The sequence below is a fragment of the Rousettus aegyptiacus genome, unplaced genomic scaffold (assembly GCF_014176215.1).
Source record: "Rousettus aegyptiacus isolate mRouAeg1 unplaced genomic scaffold, mRouAeg1.p scaffold_m13_p_1, whole genome shotgun sequence".
Lineage (NCBI taxonomy): Eukaryota > Metazoa > Chordata > Mammalia > Chiroptera > Pteropodidae > Rousettus > Rousettus aegyptiacus.
This window is the reverse complement of record NW_023416284.1, coordinates 19,955,931-19,972,458: the sequence shown is the minus strand read 5'-3', so window position 1 is coordinate 19,972,458 and position 16,528 is coordinate 19,955,931. Positions and strand designations below refer to the sequence as shown.

Below are 16,528 nucleotides of genomic sequence, written 5' to 3'. Positions count from 1 at the left end.
CTCCCCTTCCCGGAAGTAGAAGAGAGACGTTGCCATGGCGGCGACTCTCGGTGGGTAGGGGGTCCCGCCCCTCCGTGAGCTTCTCACACTTCCGCATACTCCCACCCTGGATTCATTTCCTACTCCACTTCCATAACCCAACCCCGACCCCTGCTGCAACCCCTGATCCTGGGGTTCTGGATTTATCTTCCCGGCCTTCTGGGAGCCAATCGCACCCGGGGCGTTGGAGAGCGAAGGGGGGATGTGGGGGTGGCTTGCTGGGGATGGAAGGCAGGAGGCTGGCTGGGCCCGACGAGCGGGAGCGGCCGTTGGGTGGCGGGGAGAAGGTCACTCGCCTCTCCATTCAGGGCAGGTGCTGGCTCTGGTGCTGGTGGCGGCTCTGTGGGGTGGCACACAGCCACTGCTGAAGCGGGCCTCCTCCCGCCTGCAGCAGGTTCATGAGGGGACATGGATCCGGCAGTTGCTGCAGGAGATGAAGACTCTCTTCTTGAATATTGAGGTGCGTCTATAAATGACCTCTCTCTCGGAGGGAGCTGCTATGAATTTGGTCTCTGGGTCAGAGTGTGCAGCCCACCACTGACTCACTAGAAGCTCTTGAATAAGTCACTTGCCCCCTTTGAGCCTCGGTTTCATCTGTAAAATGGGAATAATAATAAAAACCATCTTATAGGGCATTTACGAAGATTAAATGAGAAGAGGCACATAAAGCACTTAGCATTGGGCCTAGTACATAATTAGTGCTCAATCTATGACTGCTATTATTATGTTACTATGGTAATCCAACATGCCTTTCCAGAAGGAGGGTTTGGGGCTCAAACTGGCCCTGGGGAAGGAGGATAAGAGAGGATATAGAGAATTACCTCTGACCCCAATGCTGTCAGTCTAGAGTTGTGGGAAAGACAAGACATAGACACAACTGCCTCTCAGGGCTAAGAGATATGAGAAGTACAGATAAAGTGCTGCGTGAGTTCAGAGGAGGGATACCTAACTAGGGATCCCAGGAAGGTTTCTTGGAGGGACTGACATTGGCATTCAGGGACTTGCAGAATGGTGAGGATGGGAACTAGCAGGGTTGAGGGAGAGGCATTCAGGGCAAAGGCATGGAGTTCAGTCAGTAACTTTCTCTCTGCCCTGGAAAGATCATTTTCAGAGAGCTTAGTGCTCCCTGGGCCCTTAGAACTATTTCTCCCTCCAAGGGAAGGCATATCTGGAAGCTCAAAGAAGGCAGTGCTGTTCAGTCAAGCAATCACACACTGACTGCAGATTTCTCCTGTTTCCAGTACCTGATGCCCTTTTTCCTCAACCAGTGTGGCTCCCTCCTCTACTACCTCACCTTGGCATCAACAGGTAGGTCTCTGGCTTAGAACTGCTGTGCTTAGTGGTAGAGGGCACCCATGAACCACTCTGGGGAGTGTGTCTGCAACACCTTGTGCTCGTGAGTAAAGGTGAGTCCACTTTCTCTGGTTCCCTCTTTGTACCCTCTTTTCTGAGCAGGAGGGGTACCGTGGACTGGTTATGAGTATGCTACCAGACACTAGGGTTGGTTTGAAGCTTGGCAGTCTTGAGCAACCACCTAGGAAGAAAGGTTTATTTTGCTCTGCCAAGGGCTAGCTTTGACACTCGCTTCCACTGCCTGCTACCTACCTCACCTTGAGCAAATCACTTAGTTGAGCCTTGGTTTTATACAGTTGGCTTCATAGCATTGAGAGGATTAAATTCAGTGTGAGAAGCTTCTAGTAGAGTACCTGGTGCACACTGTAGAAGCTCAATAAATGTAAATCTCCTGACCCTATTGTTGACCGCCCTCTACTGCATCATATGCTGTGCTAGTTTTACACATTTTATTTAATTCTCATCATAACCCTATGAAGCAGACACGATTATCTCCATTTAGGAGGTGGAGCATGAAACTTTGGGCAGCTTATTTCATCTCTCTCAAGTTTCATAGCATATCAATGTAGAAGGATTTGAAGCCATATATTACTTAAGGTTTGTACTCTTGAACTTTGCAATGAGAAGTCCCCCTGCTGTGGTTTCACCTCCCCTGGAGTCTTACCCAGACCTTCCAGGGACTTGAAGATAGTTTGAGCCCGAAATAGCTTTGGGGAACCTCTCAGAGGCCATGGTAGGGTGAGGGAATAGGCACCTTCCGCACCTGCCACCTCAGCTTCAACTAGAGTCACTCCACTTTCCTGATTTACAGTTTAGTCTTTTCGTAATACTTCATTTGAAAGAAAGTTTGAAAGCCTCTAGTACTCCCTGCTGTCCGGGAATGCTGAGCCCTTTGGCCAGCTGACTGCAGTTAGCCATTTACCAAGTTTTGAGCATCGTAATTTTAGGATCCTCTTATCTTATCACCTACTCCTTTAATATCCACCCGTTCTTATAATCAGAACAGTAGTCACCATTAAGCAACCTACTTCAGCCAGAGACTATACATGCATTATCATATTTCATCTTGCAACAACCCTGTTTTAAGAATATGTTATCTTGCTGTCATTATTTTATGTGTGGGAAACAGGCTTAGAGTGTCTGAGTGACCTAACCAAGATATATAGGGAAACCAACGTCTGCCTTACTCCAGTGCCCTTGCTCCTTTATTGACCATGAATGATGCTTCCTTCCTCCATTTACTGCTGCAAACCAGTCAGTCTTTAGCAGCCACAGCCAGCATTCAATGAAAGATGTGTAAGCTTAAGGAAGCAGTTCTGAGTAGGTAGGAGTTGTATCAGCTTCTTAGATGGGTAACACCAGCCATGGTGGAGCCTTGTAGGAGCAGGACAGTTCTCTACCTGAGGCAGGTAAGGCCTGGGAGTGCTGGGAAAGAATGTGCTGAGGAGCCCATGTGAGCATCCAAGGCAGCCTGGCAGTTATGGGTCTTGTAAACAAGTAATTCAGCTTCTGATTTATCCATTCATGGGCTCTTTGAAGTGGGGCAGTATGTATGTGTTAAGAACACGCAACATGAAATATACCTTCTTAACAAAATCTAAGTGTACAAAACTTAAGTGTAATACATTTTCAGTTAACAGTATTGTTAACTCCATTGATATTTTTCAAATTTTTTTATTCAGATCAGTTCCTTGGAGCTTCAAAACTAAGGAACAGATCCTGGGCTATGGTGGCCTCTTTCAAAGGCCCAGCCCTGTGGGGCCTGTCCTGAATAGGTAGGTACTTGGCCTCCTACCTCTGACATTGTTTTTCTCTTAAACTCCATAAGGCCGCAAACAAAAAAAGAAACAAAATGTACTTTACTTGCTGTTTTGGTGTATTATATACATTTAGTTTAGTAAGGGCACAGCTTTGCAGACCGGCAGACCTTGGTTTAAATCCTCAATTTATTTTTGAGCCTTTGTTTCCTTTATCTATGCAAAATGATGATAATGTTCTTGCAGTGTTGTTGTGAAGATTAGATATGTACACGAAGCAGCACCTAGCACATAATGTGAGTCTGATAAACGGTGGCTGTGTTCGGTGTTTTTGCACTTTTTCTGCTGCGTCCTGTGGGCTTTGGGTGCCTGTCTGTCCAGATGTCCTTGAAATCTCAAAAGCTCTCTTTGAGTATGAAGATTTCATTCTTATCTGCAAACCAGGTTGGTCCCAGACCTTGTAGTTCCTGTCTTCATGCTGGAATCCTGAGGGAGCACTGAATTTGGAGTTAGGAGGCCTAGGTTTGAATCCTGAGCTTTGCTGTGACTTCATCTGGGAAATGGGGCTATGAGATACGTTTTTTTTTTTAAAGGCCGTCTTGATGAAATGAAAGTGTTTTGTGCTTAGAAAGGCATTTTTATTTTTCATCTCAGAGATTCTTTTTATTCTGATCACTCAGATCTGACCCTAGCTGTACCCATCAGTAACTCTCTGGCTATCATCTTCACATTGATTGTCGGGAAGGTCCTTGGAGAAGATATTGGTGGAAAACGTAAGTCAGGCCCTACAAGTACAGGAAGCAGCTACTTGGGATTTGACACTCCTGGGTTAGTTCTTTCCCAGAGCCATTTCCCATGGGTGGGTGAGGAGAGGACCTCCCAAATTCTGCCCCTTTCGTCTATAGCTCTCCTGCTTCTTTGTGGCCATCAGGCCCCATCTGAACCCTTCCCTCAGACCAGCCCTGCACCAGCTCCTACTGGCATGGCTGGGCTCAAAACCCTCAATTTCTACCCATTATCCCAGGAGCATTCGCTGGCATGGTGCTCACCATGGCAGGAATTACACTCTGCATCACAAGCTCAGTGAGCAAGACCCAGGGACAGTCGTCTACCCTTTGAGTGGGCCAACACCACCCTCCAGCTCTGCTGTTCCAGGAAGCCCCTCGGGGCATGAGGTACAGACAGTGAGCAGATGGACCTAGCACTTGCCCTCTCTGAGCCTCATCTTCCTCATCTCTTATGGGGATAATAGCTACCTCATGGATCACAATAAAAGAACAAGAGTGAAAGGGTTTTGTAACTTTCAAGTGCTGTACACCTGCTAGGATTTAGTTCAAGAGACTGCACACTCATGCTCAGTAATCTTTCTGCCCCAGCAACTCCCTTCCTGCTGTCACATCAGGTCCCCAGCCCAGCCACTGTTACAATGACCTGATCTGGACTATTGCAGCAGCAGGGTCAATGGACTGCAGAACTTCAGCTCCATTGACAGGGCCAACTACAGCCTTTGAACCAGAAATGCAAACAGAAAGCCTCCAGGGCTCAGTCAGAAAGTCTTGGCTGAGTGAGGAGGGGAACTGAGTGGCAGAAGGTACATCGAATGGTGGATGTAGGGAAGATGAGCTGTTTGTTAGCCTTGCATGTCCCACCCATCAAGTGGGTGGAAATCCTCAACTGCCCACCCCTTTTAAACAGATAGACACCGATGAGCCCCAGCACTGCCTAACTTCAGCATGTGTCACAATGCCTGGTGAGTCATAGCCTGTAATAAATCTGTAATAAATCTGTAATTAGTAAATGGAGGTTTGTAAATATTCTTTTATTGTGACAGACCCGCTCCCAAGTTTGAAGTCTATCCCCCAAGCTCAGTTGGCTACTCCTTTCTCTGGCCAGAGAACCCCATAAGGAAATGGCTTTAGTGGCTAGGGCTGCTTTCCCAGAGAGGAAATGGCTTTTGTGACCGTGGGTTTAGGAGCAGAAGAGCAGGAAGAGTCTGAGTGGAGAGTCTGGGGAGAGTCATACCCTGCAAGCCAAGGAGAGGTGCTGGTTCTTCTAGAATAGGCTGCTGGAGGCTGAGGATAAAAAATGGCTGCAGAGTGGAGGTCCCCAGTGTCTGGCTGGAGCTGCTGACTCTCAAGATGGCAGAGCAGGGGCTGAGGCTGAGATAGCTGCTTCAGCCCCAGGCTGGTTGTCCAGGGACAGGGCCTCTTTCACTATCTGTGCTGCCCTCTGGAGGAGGCAGAAGGCCATGTAGAATGGAGCCATTAATGTCCCATGTCCAGCCTCCAGCCCTCAGCCGAGACTTTAGAAATTGGGATTGGCCCTCTCATTTAAGGTAGGAAGTCAGGCTCTGAGATGTTAGGAAATCTGCTCACAATTACAAGGGGAAAGAACTGTTCCTGGGACCCAGGGCTGACAGTTTCCTGCTCAGAACTCCTGTCCCAACATATGGCTTCCATCCCCAGCCCACCTGATCCAAGGGTTCCTCCGTCCAGGTGTCTTCATCATCTGCTACTTCCTGGGCCCCTGCTGTCTCCCTCCTTGGATGGGGAGCCCTATATACTCCCTTGACTCCTGATGATGGAGGCAACTTCAGCTGATGCCCAGGCCAAGGCATTCTTTTCCTTGACCTTCTCCACCAGCCCTTTCTCCTCCCCTGAGCCTTGTTCCACATTCCTCATTACCTCAGAAGATGGCAGGGTAGTTCAGAGGCAGACCCTTTGACCCCCATCCCAATCCCTTCCAATTCCCACTGCTGAGACTGGATATGCACACGGAGGAATAGAAGGCAGCTGTGCTGACATCAGAGTCAGCTCTGTACCTGGGCATTTTGCCCCCATGGATCATCCCCACAACAGTAGGGACTATCCTGTGTCCCTGTTAGAAGGGGGCTGAGAAGGGCCTGGGTCCTGGGGTCCCCTCACCTGATGGAAATGAGAGAGTAGGGAGCATGATTCTTGGCTGAATGGACTGCTGAGGTCTGGCATAGAAAACAGATGGCTCATTTTGGCTCGGTTCCTTCGGAGGGGGCTGGTTTGCCTGTGTCCTGTAGCCATGGGCCTGTAGAGGGGATACTGAGCTTGGGCCACGGGTACTGGCTGTTTTTACCTTCTCTATTTCCAGTCCAGGCTTGAAAGCTCCTGTGGGAGCTCTGAGAGGATGTGTCGTCCATCTTCATAGCCTGCATCCTCCCTCCTTGCTCCCCCTTCCCATCAGGCTGCCTTATCTAGAGACAGAGCAGCTGGTAGTTGGCATCTAAGAAGCCCAGTGAAACCAGGCCCTGTCCCCCTATCTCCCCACTTCATGCTCACTGGTTCATCTCATGGGAGAGCTCAGGCCTGGAATAAAATGGGCTGATCTGCTCCTTTGGACCCTGTTATGCCAGATATGCCAGTTCTCTCTCCCAGCACCCAACCTGGCAAGAAGGCATTAGGTCTAGGAAGTCAGAGTCCTGAAGATCTTCATAGAACCTGGATGAACGAGCTTTCAGGCCAGGTTCTAGTCTGGTCCCTGCCAGTCAATAACTGTGAACAAATTACTTCACTCATTGAACTTCAGTCTCTCCTCTAAAAAATGGGACTAATCCCTCTTTCATAAGACTATTGAGAGGATGCGGTGAGATAAGGGCAGAGCCTAAGCTGGAGGAGGAGTCAGCTAGTCGCTCCCCTTCCTTCCCCCATATCCCTTGGCCCCTCACATCACCTACCCCTTGCTTGTGGGACCCAGACTTTGGGTCTGGGGGATGCCTGCAGTGAAAAAAAGAAAAGGCTTGTTAGAGGCAGAGGAGGACATGGAGTCAGAGTGGCTTCTTCTGTTCTAATCTGCTACACATACATACCAGCAGCCCCTAGGGAGTGAGGGGCTAGGCACCAGCAGCTCCACATAGGGGAGGGCCTTGAACTCTTCCTCTCCAACAGCCACATAGTAATGACCACTCACCAGAGCCTCCCTTGCTGACAGTGGGAGCCCCTCCAGGGTGCAGAGTCTGTAGGAGAGAGGTGAGTGGATAAGGACCGGTGGACAAGATGCCTCTTTATATTCTGTAGATTATGAGGGCGAGTACAGCTATTCCAAGGTACCCTTTGACTGCGGGCCCTATGGGCAGCAGGGCCAATCACCAGCTCTGCCCTGGCTCTGAAGCTAGGCTGGAGGGGCTTCTTCCTTGTGGCATAGAAGGAAATCCCATTTGGGAAACATGTTTTTTTTTGTTTTTTGTTTTTTGGTTTTTTTTTTTGCCTTTTCATCCTCAGGGACAGCTGAAATCAGTAAGGAGGCTCCCTTTGGGAATTTTGGGCTTCTCTAGTCCCCATACTTACTTGCATACAGCCCCGCTCTGTAATTTGGCCTTTTTGGTCAGGAGCTTCAACACTGTTTCCCAGTCCTCGCTGGCAGCCTGGGACAGCTTCAGGCTAAATGGGGGACTTAACAGGTCCCCATTCCTGAACACACTGGGACAAAGAGCACCCTGGTAAGGGGAAGGGCCCCCAGAACTCCATACAAGTGAGAAGAAAAACAGTGGCATAGGGACTAGAAGATAGTCCAAGAACCAGCACTTTGGTCCATTTTCATCCATCAAGCATGTTAGACTTTTTGTATCCCCACCAGTGATCAGGAGGGAGCTCCTGGAACAAACCTACCCACATTTTTTTTGGTTTCACTGAAACAAAAATCTATGCCTCTGCTTCCTGACACCAGCACTTACTGGATATAGCAGGTGGAACCTGCAGGTAGCCGCCGTCGAAGGCCCTCATCACATGGGTGCTGAGTCATAGGAGGACCCTGAAACCCAATTCAGACCCCCAAGTCAGAATAGAGTTGAGGCCTTTGGTTAGGGGTAGGTCAATGGGTGTGGAGTGCCCCCCACGACACTGGCAGATCCTGCCATTTCCAGGGTCCCTAGCTTCCCAGACCAAATTGGAGGGAATCCCAGGAGGGGTGGAAGACTTACTGGTAGTCTGCTGCTTTTCCCACCCGGATCCTTCCTTCCAGGAGGTAAATAGCTGAAAGGACAGGTAGGTCACAGGTCATCTTGAGTAGCATAGGACCTCAACAGTCTGGTAGCTGCCAGAGTTTGGGGCTGGGGCCCAGCTCACCATTGCATCCTTTCCCACTGGGAACAGTCTAAAAAGTTGCTGGTACTAGAACCTGCCTTAGGGCCCCGGGTTAGACTGAACATCCAGAATGGGGTCTCAGACACAAACCATAAGATTAAAGCTTGAGAGAAACTAATTCATTGAGCATCCAACTGTATCTCAGAAATTTTCTCACTTATGAGGGTGCGTGGTTTTATCTCATTTTGTATGACATTGAGAGAAAGTTAAGTGACCTAAAGTAACACAAAAGTAAATGATAGAGCCCAGATTCTAAGTCTGTCTAGTTCCTGACCCTTTGTTCCTTCAGTTACAGTGAGCAACCTCAGCTGAGAATGGAGTAGGACCTGGAAGTCAGATCTGAGTTGGAAACTCAAATACTCAAATTCTTCTCCCATCATGGAAGGCATAGCCCCACCCTGCAAAGGAGGCTGACTCCAGCCTAATGCAGAACACAGAATGCTTAAACACAGAAGGGAGGAGTGATGGATGAATTTAGTGTGTTTGGTAGGGGATCCAGCCAGGAAGAGCCTGTGAAAAGAGTGGCTCAGTCTGCAGAAAAACATTTTCCTACCCACAGGCTAGTCCTGGCTGTGATGGGCATACATATCAGTATCAGACTTCGACTTGAGCTATGGCTCTGCTATTTATTACTACTTAACTTCACTGTTTTGATTTCCCCTTCTAAAGAATGGGGACAAGACCACCCCATACATAGGGTTGCTGTATTCTGAGATAACATATAAAGCACCTGCATGTACATAGTAAGTACTGAAAGCATGATGTTGCTATTGCTATTACCTCCCTCCCTGGGCTCTTCGACCAGCCCCAGCCCACTCACTGGAGCTTGCGGAATTGTTCGAAGCCAGCAGCCACATATTGCCCTCCGTTCTGCAGATCAGCCAGGGCGGTGACAGGGTGGCCATGACAAGGCGTGTAGAGGGCACGCACAGCCAGTGGGGCCTGCACAGCCGATGTCACCTCACTGAAGAAGGTCTCCAGGGTGGGGAAGCGGCGTTGAGTCACAACCAGCTGGCGGCCTGGGGAAAAAGGGTCCCCATTCCGGTATACCACTATCCTCTTAGCTGTTGGACTGCCACCTGCCATAGTGTGTTCTCAGCTGGAGACGCGGAATTGTTGCCAGGCAACTGAGGCAGGGCTGGGAGCAGTGCCAATCAGTGGCGGAGGCCTACCCTCTCTCTCAAGAATGCAGAGTGCTTCAGCAGGAACATCTTTCTACATTCAAGTCTCATTCAATCTGCCCTTGGTGGGGCCTCACAAGAGTAGGGCAGGTGTGATCACTGTATATGAAGAAATAACCTGGGGCTCAGTGAAAGAGGCGGAGATCACACAGATGGTCCAATATTGAGTAGAGGGAGGGCTTCTCAGAACCTCCCTGCCACTCTACAGCTCAAGGGCTGAACTCAAGGAAGGATCAGCTTTGGGGGATGTTCCCCAAGGATGGATAGTCTGCTCCCAGCCAGCTCTAGGGAAGATGCCCCAGGCCAGTAGGAAGTGAACAGGAGGGCCCAGTCTGTCCTGACCAAAGGCAGATGAATGCAACTACACTCAGAATCCAAGAAAAACGTTTATTCTCCCTCAAGCTCCCCACTTTACTTACCCCAGGTGACTCCTTGTCCCAAAATTTGGATTGAGACACAGGAAGAGGATGAAAGAGTGTCCTCCTCCTTCCTCTCCCTGTACTGGTGCCAGCTCTTTGCTCCAACTTCTCTTGGCCCTATTAGCTACCAATGGCCAAGGGACAGGGGCAGGAGATAGAGCTGGTACCAGGGACCTGGATAAGGGCCTCTCCTCCCTCTTGGCACTTTCATATCATCCCCCTTTGGAATCTGGTCTAGGCTGGTGGTCCTGTTTTCCATGGCCTGCCCTTCCAGTAGTCCTCTCCTGTGTGGTCTGACCCTGTAGAAGACAGTTTCTCAGGTGGCCTTGATCTCCATGGTCCAGTCCTCTGGTTTTTCCATCTTTCATGGCTAGGCTCATTGGAGGCTCTATATCTGGAGCTTTTATCGTTGGGGGTCTGGCCCTTGGGTGGTTTAGTCTTCCAGGGATCCAGGCCACTGTGCTCTGTCAAAGTCCCATCCCAGAAGACATGGTCCTCTGAGAGGCCCAACTCTTGTGGCTTAGCTCTTTGGCAATCAGGCCTTTTGTGGTCTGGTCCTCTGGGAGACTTATCTTCAATATTTGGGTCTTCATGGAGGACAGGCAGCTGCGTCCTGGCCTTTCCAGAAGAGTATCCCCTAGATTTGAGGCCTTTGGGGGTCTGGTCCTCCAGGAGCTGCGTCAGCTGCAGGCAGGTCCCTCCAAAGGTCTGTTCCCCACAGTATGGCTCTTTGCTGAGCCTTTTCTCTATGGCTTGGTTATCTGATGGTGTGGGCAACTGTGGTCCAGCTCTCCTGTAGCACGAGTCCCTGTACTTAGCCCCAGCAGTGGTTTTGACTATAGTGCCCCGTCTTTCTGGGGATTTGTTAGGTTGTGATTTGAACCTCCAGCAGGTGTCATCCGCATGGTCTGGCTCTCCAGTGGTCCTGTGTCTATAGGACTCGTCTTCCAATAGTAGGCTTTGTGACCCAGCCCTCTCACAGGCCTGTCCCCCATGGTCTGGGCACATGCTGGGCTCGTCTCTGGTCTGGCTTGCTTCTGGGGATCTTATTGTTTCTTTGAGAATCAGGTACTGTGGTGGAAAAGAACAGATGCTGTACCAAGTAGTCTGCTTGGCCATGGCAGGAAGCTTTTCCTTAACCCTCACCCTTGGTCCTAAATATGCAGAAAGGGTTCCAAATTGGTGCATACCTCTTTACGGCTATTAATCGCCTGTTGTAGCCACAGCAGTTCCATGGCCAAGTGGCTGCGGTAGTACTGGAGCTCCTGGAGCTCAGTCTGGCTGTGGGACAGTCCTGGACCTGCAACTTCTGTGAAGGTGGGAAGAAAGAAAGAAAAAAAGCCTTGAGGGGTAGATCTTGGCACTCTCCCCTTGCCTACCCATGTGTTGCTCCCAGTCAGGCAGAGGGAAGAAGGAAAGGGATGTAGCTTATGTAGCACAAGCTTTCATTTTTCAGATGGGAAAGCTGAGGCCCAGAGAGGGTCAGGGCCTGATCTAGGCAAAGAGGTACCTGGGTTCTCCATTCTTGACATATCTCTGGTCTTCTCTTGCCTGGGTTTCCTGTTCTTCCTGTCCTGAAGCCAGGGGCTGTTATCTCTGCAGGGAAGACTTCCTGAGTTTGCTGAGCACTCTCCCGACTTCTTCAGCATCCTCTCCTCTTGGATGATCTCTCTTTTAGGCTCCTTACGTGGGAAGTGGCTCCATAGTTCCTGCTCTGGCTTTGATACCCTCTCTCCGGCTTTCCAGGTCCGTTGAGATTTTGCCTTCTGAGAAATCAATCAGAGAGGTATGAGAGCCCCAGGGCTAAACCTTCAAGTATCTGGGTGCCATGATTTAGCATATATGTTGGTGGTGATTCAGGATTGGGGTGTGGGAGCTGAGTTGGCTGACCCTCCCATTGAGGAAAGCTTGTCAGCAGGAAAAGTGGATTCTGTCATCCCCTTGAGTCTCCTGCCCAGATTCCTCGTGGTCCTCCCTTCTCCTCCTGGGGTGTGTACTACCTGTGGGAGAAATCTGGGTCTAGGAATCCAGCCCTCAGTCCACTGAAGTGTGCCCAGATCACCCTCGATCTCTCGTACAATAGCCTCATATTCAGCTCGCAGACTCTGGAACTGGCGTCGGACCAAGAAGCCCCGGACCCAGGCCTGGTGTGGAGAACGAGGGGAAAGAAAACCTTCATCACTGGATAAGTGAAGGCATCCTTGGGGATTCTCCTGGGGAGGTCACCCCAGCATCTGCAAGAGGGGACCCGGCCATGGGGAATGCATAGGTGATGTTGTGCACTGGGGCCCGGGGCTTCAAGGGAGCGTGTTGGACTGGATCCCCGTCTTCAGTTTAAGGCTCTTCCCCCCATTTCCCTGATCCCACATGAGCGTGTGGTGGGAATGGGGGGCATGTGAGGATCCCTGGGTCTCGGCATTCTTCGGGGGTGGGGGTGGGTATAGGTCGGTATCTCCGGAAATGGGCACGCATTTAGGTGACTAAACGCAATAGCCTCATCTCGTTTGAAGATCCCAGTCCGATTTCCTATGGGGAGAATCCTGTGCCTTGCCCGCCCGCCCCGCACCTGCAGCACCGACACCTTCCGAACCAACAGCTCCGGCTCCATCCGGGTACCAACTGCTCTACGAGGCTGCCGGCGCCTGCGCAGTGCGTCACTAGCCCGCGCCGCGCGCAGGCCCCGCCCCACCGTCTCCAAAGCAACCTTCACCTCCAGCCGGAGCTGGGCGCGTCCTGGAGCCCGCCCCCAAGTCTCACTAACTGAACGGCCCCGGGGATTCCAGCAAAAGTGTGTTGCCTAGGAGTGTATCCGCGGGGGCTGGGGCGACTCTGCCGAGTAAAAGCGCAGCGAGGGGAGGGAGGACACGGAGCCGTTTTCTTTCTTTCTAGTTTAATTCCAGCCAATGCCCCCCTCCCCATAGCACCTGGGGGGCTCTGAAATACGCAATCGAGTCCGTAAAAGTCCCAGTTTGAACGGAATGAGAGCGGGCATTCTGGGCCTGGGTCCAACACCTACACAGCTGATTGCTCCTCAGGCTCCGCGTTCTCAGCCAGGTGCAACTTCTGTCTGTGCCAGTCAAGGATTGTGATGCTTTGGATCCCAATCTTATCTTCCCATCTTGCACAGGCTTAGTTTCCCCAATTGCACAAAGGGGCTATGCAAGGGACTTTGGGAGTGGTCAGTGGTCTGAGGTTGCAGTCCTCGTCTGCCCTTTTTTCTAGGTAGCTTACCCCCTTCTCTTGGGCTAGATCCTGCAGATGTGTGCACTCGCACTATTCTGACTAGGACTAGGTGGGGAGATAATCTAAATCAGTGAAAATAATTGTTGAGTGCTGAAAGACTGACTAGTAAGACATCAGGCAAGTTTGCCATGGATTGGTGTCACCTAAAGTACTTGCAAAGATTTTTTTTAAGTAGGTAAAACATATTCTCTGCAACCACCTTTCTCCTAATATTTGGGGAGTTCTTTCTGCACTTTTACTGAGTGGGGGAAGTCTGTGGCTAATTCTGACACAGGACTGAAAGCAGTGGGGATATTAGTTATATAAATACTCCTGGAGGGTGGTGGGGAAGAAGAAACTGAATCAATCTCTGGGAGCCCTGTACACATATTTACACTGTCGGGTCCCCTGGAAAGGATACATAGAATTACTAAGGTCTTCCAGCTGTCAAGAGAAAGAGAGGTTTCTGTCAGGAGGGGCACCAGGCTGAACCCCAGGTGCTCTGGGGGCCATCTGGTGGAGGTTGAGGGGCCCTGAGTTCTTGGCTGCATGCATCCCCAGCTTTTTACCCAGCAGCCAGTAATGGCTTTAGGAACATGTCCCTCCCCCATCCCTTGATGCCCTCAGGAACCAAAGCATCCAGCCTGACCTACATTGCTAAGCAGCTGGTCCAGGTTTCGGTCAGCCATCGTCTTCTTCTGCTCCTCAGGCAGCCCCCCAGTGACTCCATCCTCTTCTTCCTCCTCCTCTTCCTCCTCCCCACACACATCCAGGCTGAAGTGAAGCCGGGCCAGCTTCTCCTGCATCTCCCGCACGTGCTCCAACTGCTCAAAGGAGCATTCCTTCCCTGGACAGCCCCTGTCTGAGCCTTGGGAGCAGGACCGAGACCCTGGTCCCAGCCATACCCCAGAGACCAGGACCTCCAGCCCCAGCTCACATACCTTTTAAGCCTAGCCCCCAGAACTCACCGAAGGCTTGCAGCCGGCCTGAATGAAAATCATTGAGCAGGTTCAGCAGTCCCCCCTCCATCTCATAGACATCGGTCACCTCAGTCAGGAACGAGTGCTGCAGCGGGGTGCCTGCAGAGCCGCCCCCACCTCCAGCGAGCACTGGGCGGCATTTCTCCTTGCCTACCCTGGGCAGGGTGGACATGACCAAAGTCACCGTGTAGGGGCAGCCAGGTAGTCCCAGGTCTTTTGTGCCATCTGTCTATGTACTAATTCATCTTCCTATCTACTCACCAATATAAATGGATCTTTGTTTTCTGGCCTTGCCCTGGGCACCAGGATTGGTAAAGGAAAGGGAGCATGTAAGGGGGGCTGAAGGTAAGAAGTCAGAAGGAGTCTTTTTCTGCCAATGATGCAGCCAGAGCCATGCCTGGAAGGGGCCTCCTGGGTTCCTTTCTGAGCTCCCCACTCATTCCTCCCATGACCCTGGATGTATTATTTGTCATCACTGGTCCTTAGTGCATTTGGGGGCAGTTACTCCCTTATTTCCATGAGAGCCATCTTACCTCAACCCAAAATATCTTTCTGTCCCTTTTCTATTTAAAAACTGTTTTGAATTTTTCATTGCCCTCAGGATAACATTAAATGACCCTCCCAGTCTTGCCCCCACCCCCCTACCCCCACTCCGCTTCTGTAATTACATTTCCTCTTATTTTATTCCTGCCCCGGCTCTGAGCTTCAGCTGTACCCACTGTGGCTGTCCCAAAACATGTCCCTTAGGCAGGGAGGGTCAAAGCCACTGGGAAGTACAGCAATTGGAGAAAGAACACACACTGATGCATGGGGTAGGATGAAAATTTCTAATTAAAAAAATTAAGCAGAGAATTCAAATTGAACACCTGAATATCCCCTCATCATTTCCTACCCCATGATATTCCAGGGCCACCACACCACCTGAGGTTCTTGGAACCTTCCAGGCAATATTTTTCTTCTACGCTTATGCCAGCCAAGCCCCTCAGATCATTCTCCCTCCAGTGTGCCCACCAGCCTTCTCTGACTCTCACTTCCTGCCAGGCAGTGCTGCTCATGCCCTGCCTGCATGAGGTGCAGCATCACACTGTGTGATCCCAGTGACCCACCAGGCCTTTTCCCCACAGAGTTGAGGGTAGGGGCTGGGTCTGAGCCCAGGGAAGGCATCAATTATTGCTTAGTTAAGTAAAGGCTAGGGCTCTCTTTACCTCCCTGCCCATAGGGCTCAGCCCAGAGTTGGGAGTTCCTTCCTCCTTGCCCTGCTTTCCTTCTATACCCACCTCTTGAACTTGGTCCGCTGCTTGGGGGAAGGCAGATGAGGGAGGCCCAGGGCCAGAGAACCACTGTGGCTGGTGGGCACAGGGACCCTGCGGAGTGTTCCTGGGGCCACAGCGGGCTGGGTCAGGCAGGGCTTGGGACTCCTTTTCTTCTTCTTGTCCTCCATCAATGCTGGCTGGGCCTCAGGCCCAGGGAAGGAGGCAGTCCCACTGCGATGGCAAAGTCAGGGGCAAAGTCAGCCCTTCATACAGCAAATCATGAGAGCTGCAAAGGAAAGGCCCTAGGGCCTTCCAGCTGTCCCCTCACATCTGTCAAGGCCTCTGTCCCCTCATTTGTCCAGTATGGCCAGGGCCTTATGTCAGTACCTACTACTGGGGGCATGGATGTGTATTTGAAGGACCTTCCAAGGCCCACCCAGGTCCTGGCCTGCTCTCCAGCCCTGCCAGAAAGGGCTGAACCAGATGCCATTCTCCTGAGGCTGTTGGAGTTTCCTGTCCCTGTTGCTGGGGGGACGGAGCTGGCAGAGGAAATGTGGAGGGAGACAGGGTGGATGTGAACTGGCAGGAGCCCAGCTAAGGATTAGGGGTGTCTTAACCAGGCCTTATTCTATTTATCTACTGCTAGGCAGATGCCGACAAACCCTGTCAGCACTGGAGGTGACCAAGGTATGAGTAGGGGTGCCTGGGAAGACCCGTGGTAAAGCACTAACTCCCATGCCCCAGTGAGAGAAGGCTAGGCATGCATATGGGGCGGGGCTCAGTGTGGGAGTTTCCCCCACTTAAACTCTGGCATCCCTCCTCCTCCATCCACTCCCAACTGTAAACACCGGGTCACTCCCTGAAGTTCCCTGGAATGTGCTTCCAGTCACTTCACCCGCCCCACTCAGAAAGTCTCTGCTTGGCTTCAGCTGGGGTGGGTGGTCAGCAACTGGCTGCCTGGTGGCAACAATGGCTGGCCTGTGGCTGGCACTGCTCGGCTTCCAGTCCGGCCTCACCCCCTAAGCCCAGGTCCGCTGAGGTCCTCCTCCCTAGGTGGGTCTGGGATCCCTTCCTGTAGGTTATCCTGAGCTGCTCACCCCAGGCTGCCCCACCAAGTCTGACTCTGCACTCTGGGATGGTGGTGGCACTGGGGACATAAGCATTTAAATTGGCACATGGCTGGTTGGCACTGAAGGGTGTGGTGGAGGGGACA

The 16,528-nt window shown here is 51.3% G+C and overlaps 4 protein-coding genes across 12 annotated transcripts; 1 reads left to right on the top strand and 3 right to left on the bottom strand.

Annotated features, from left to right (window-relative positions):
- On the top strand, positions 1-14,925 carry TMEM234 (transmembrane protein 234). 5 transcript variants are annotated; one of them, XM_036231380.1, is made up of 7 exons: positions 1-50; positions 348-499; positions 1,281-1,347; positions 3,830-3,922; positions 4,174-4,899; positions 11,539-11,646; positions 11,956-12,729. In XM_036231380.1, the coding sequence occupies exons 1-5, from the start codon at positions 35-37 to the stop codon at positions 4,266-4,268; spliced, it is 423 nt and encodes a 140-aa protein (XP_036087273.1). In that variant the 5' UTR covers positions 1-34; the 3' UTR covers positions 4,269-4,899; positions 11,539-11,646; positions 11,956-12,729. The 5 variants fall into 5 exon arrangements, with proteins under 5 accessions (XP_036087273.1, XP_036087270.1, XP_036087267.1 ...); XM_036231377.1 differs by lacking the exon at positions 1-50 and having other exon boundaries at positions 63-499; positions 3,830-4,324; positions 11,539-11,606; positions 11,956-14,925; XM_036231374.1 differs by lacking the exon at positions 1-50 and having other exon boundaries at positions 63-499; positions 3,830-4,324; positions 11,956-14,925.
- DCDC2B (doublecortin domain containing 2B) lies at positions 4,950-9,971 on the bottom strand. Of its 3 annotated transcripts, XM_036231350.1 has the most exons (10): positions 9,861-9,971; positions 9,041-9,279; positions 8,098-8,149; positions 7,852-7,928; positions 7,466-7,597; positions 6,988-7,134; positions 6,856-6,895; positions 6,074-6,209; positions 5,620-5,723; positions 4,950-5,378 (listed from the first exon to the last, which is right to left on the bottom strand). In XM_036231350.1, the coding sequence occupies exons 2-10, from the start codon at positions 9,163-9,165 to the stop codon at positions 5,283-5,285; spliced, it is 909 nt and encodes a 302-aa protein (XP_036087243.1). In that variant the 5' UTR covers positions 9,166-9,279; positions 9,861-9,971; the 3' UTR covers positions 4,950-5,282. The 3 variants fall into 3 exon arrangements, with proteins under 3 accessions (XP_036087243.1, XP_016005930.2, XP_036087240.1); XM_016150444.2 differs by lacking the exon at positions 9,861-9,971 and having other exon boundaries at positions 9,081-9,689; XM_036231347.1 differs by lacking the exons at positions 7,466-7,597; positions 9,861-9,971 and having other exon boundaries at positions 9,081-9,689.
- On the bottom strand, positions 9,815-12,504 carry IQCC (IQ motif containing C). Its single transcript, XM_016150441.2, has 5 exons — positions 12,427-12,504; positions 11,861-12,004; positions 11,371-11,626; positions 11,051-11,169; positions 9,815-10,931 (listed from the first exon to the last, which is right to left on the bottom strand). The coding sequence occupies exons 1-5, from the start codon at positions 12,466-12,468 to the stop codon at positions 10,095-10,097; spliced, it is 1,398 nt and encodes a 465-aa protein (XP_016005927.2). The 5' UTR covers positions 12,469-12,504; the 3' UTR covers positions 9,815-10,094.
- Positions 12,734-15,540, bottom strand: CCDC28B (coiled-coil domain containing 28B). Of its 3 annotated transcripts, none has more exons than XM_016150452.2 (5): positions 15,340-15,540; positions 14,051-14,217; positions 13,736-13,929; positions 13,504-13,526; positions 12,734-12,927 (listed from the first exon to the last, which is right to left on the bottom strand). In XM_016150452.2, exons 1-5 carry the CDS (start codon positions 15,501-15,503, stop codon positions 12,873-12,875), a joined length of 603 nt encoding a protein of 200 aa, XP_016005938.1. In that variant the 5' UTR covers positions 15,504-15,540; the 3' UTR covers positions 12,734-12,872. The 3 variants fall into 3 exon arrangements, with proteins under 3 accessions (XP_016005938.1, XP_036087295.1, XP_036087280.1); XM_036231402.1 differs by having other exon boundaries at positions 13,732-13,950; positions 15,340-15,533; XM_036231387.1 differs by having other exon boundaries at positions 13,736-13,950; positions 15,340-15,533.
- Positions 15,541-16,528: the final 988 nt, after the last annotated feature.

Coding starts and splice junctions, on each gene's coding strand:
- TMEM234 (XM_036231377.1), top strand. CDS start 242: ATGTGGGGGTGGCTTGCTGGGGATGGAAGGCAGGAGGCTGGCTGGGCC. Junction 500..1,280: donor CTCTCTTCTTGAATATTGAG/GTGCGTCTATAA, acceptor TCCTGTTTCCAG/TACCTGATGCCCTTTTTCCT. Junction 1,348..3,829: donor CCTCACCTTGGCATCAACAG/GTAGGTCTCTGG, acceptor CTGATCACTCAG/ATCTGACCCTAGCTGTACCC.
- DCDC2B (XM_016150444.2), bottom strand. CDS start 9,346: ATGGCAGGTGGCAGTCCAACAGCTAAGAGGATAGTGGTATACCGGAAT. Junction 8,150..9,080: donor GAACAATTCCGCAAGCTCCA/GTGAGTGGGCTG, acceptor CTGTCCTTTCAG/CTATTTACCTCCTGGAAGGA. Junction 6,210..6,855: donor CTGGGTCCCACAAGCAAGGG/GTAGGTGATGTG, acceptor TCCCCTCTACAG/GCCCATGGCTACAGGACACA.
- IQCC (XM_016150441.2), bottom strand. CDS start 12,468: ATGGAGCCGGAGCTGTTGGTTCGGAAGGTGTCGGTGCTGCAG. Junction 12,005..12,426: donor GGAAGGTGTCGGTGCTGCAG/GTGCGGGGCGGG, acceptor TCTCCACACCAG/GCCTGGGTCCGGGGCTTCTT. Junction 11,170..11,370: donor GTCAAGAATGGAGAACCCAG/GTACCTCTTTGC, acceptor CCACCTTCACAG/AAGTTGCAGGTCCAGGACTG.
- CCDC28B (XM_036231387.1), bottom strand. CDS start 15,503: ATGGAGGACAAGAAGAAGAAAAGGAGTCCCAAGCCCTGCCTGACCCAG. Junction 14,218..15,339: donor CAGCGGACCAAGTTCAAGAG/GTGGGTATAGAA, acceptor CACCCTGCCCAG/GGTAGGCAAGGAGAAATGCC. Junction 12,928..13,503: donor GAAGACCTTAGTAATTCTAT/GTATCCTTTCCA, acceptor TGACTGGCACAG/ACAGAAGTTGCACCTGGCTG.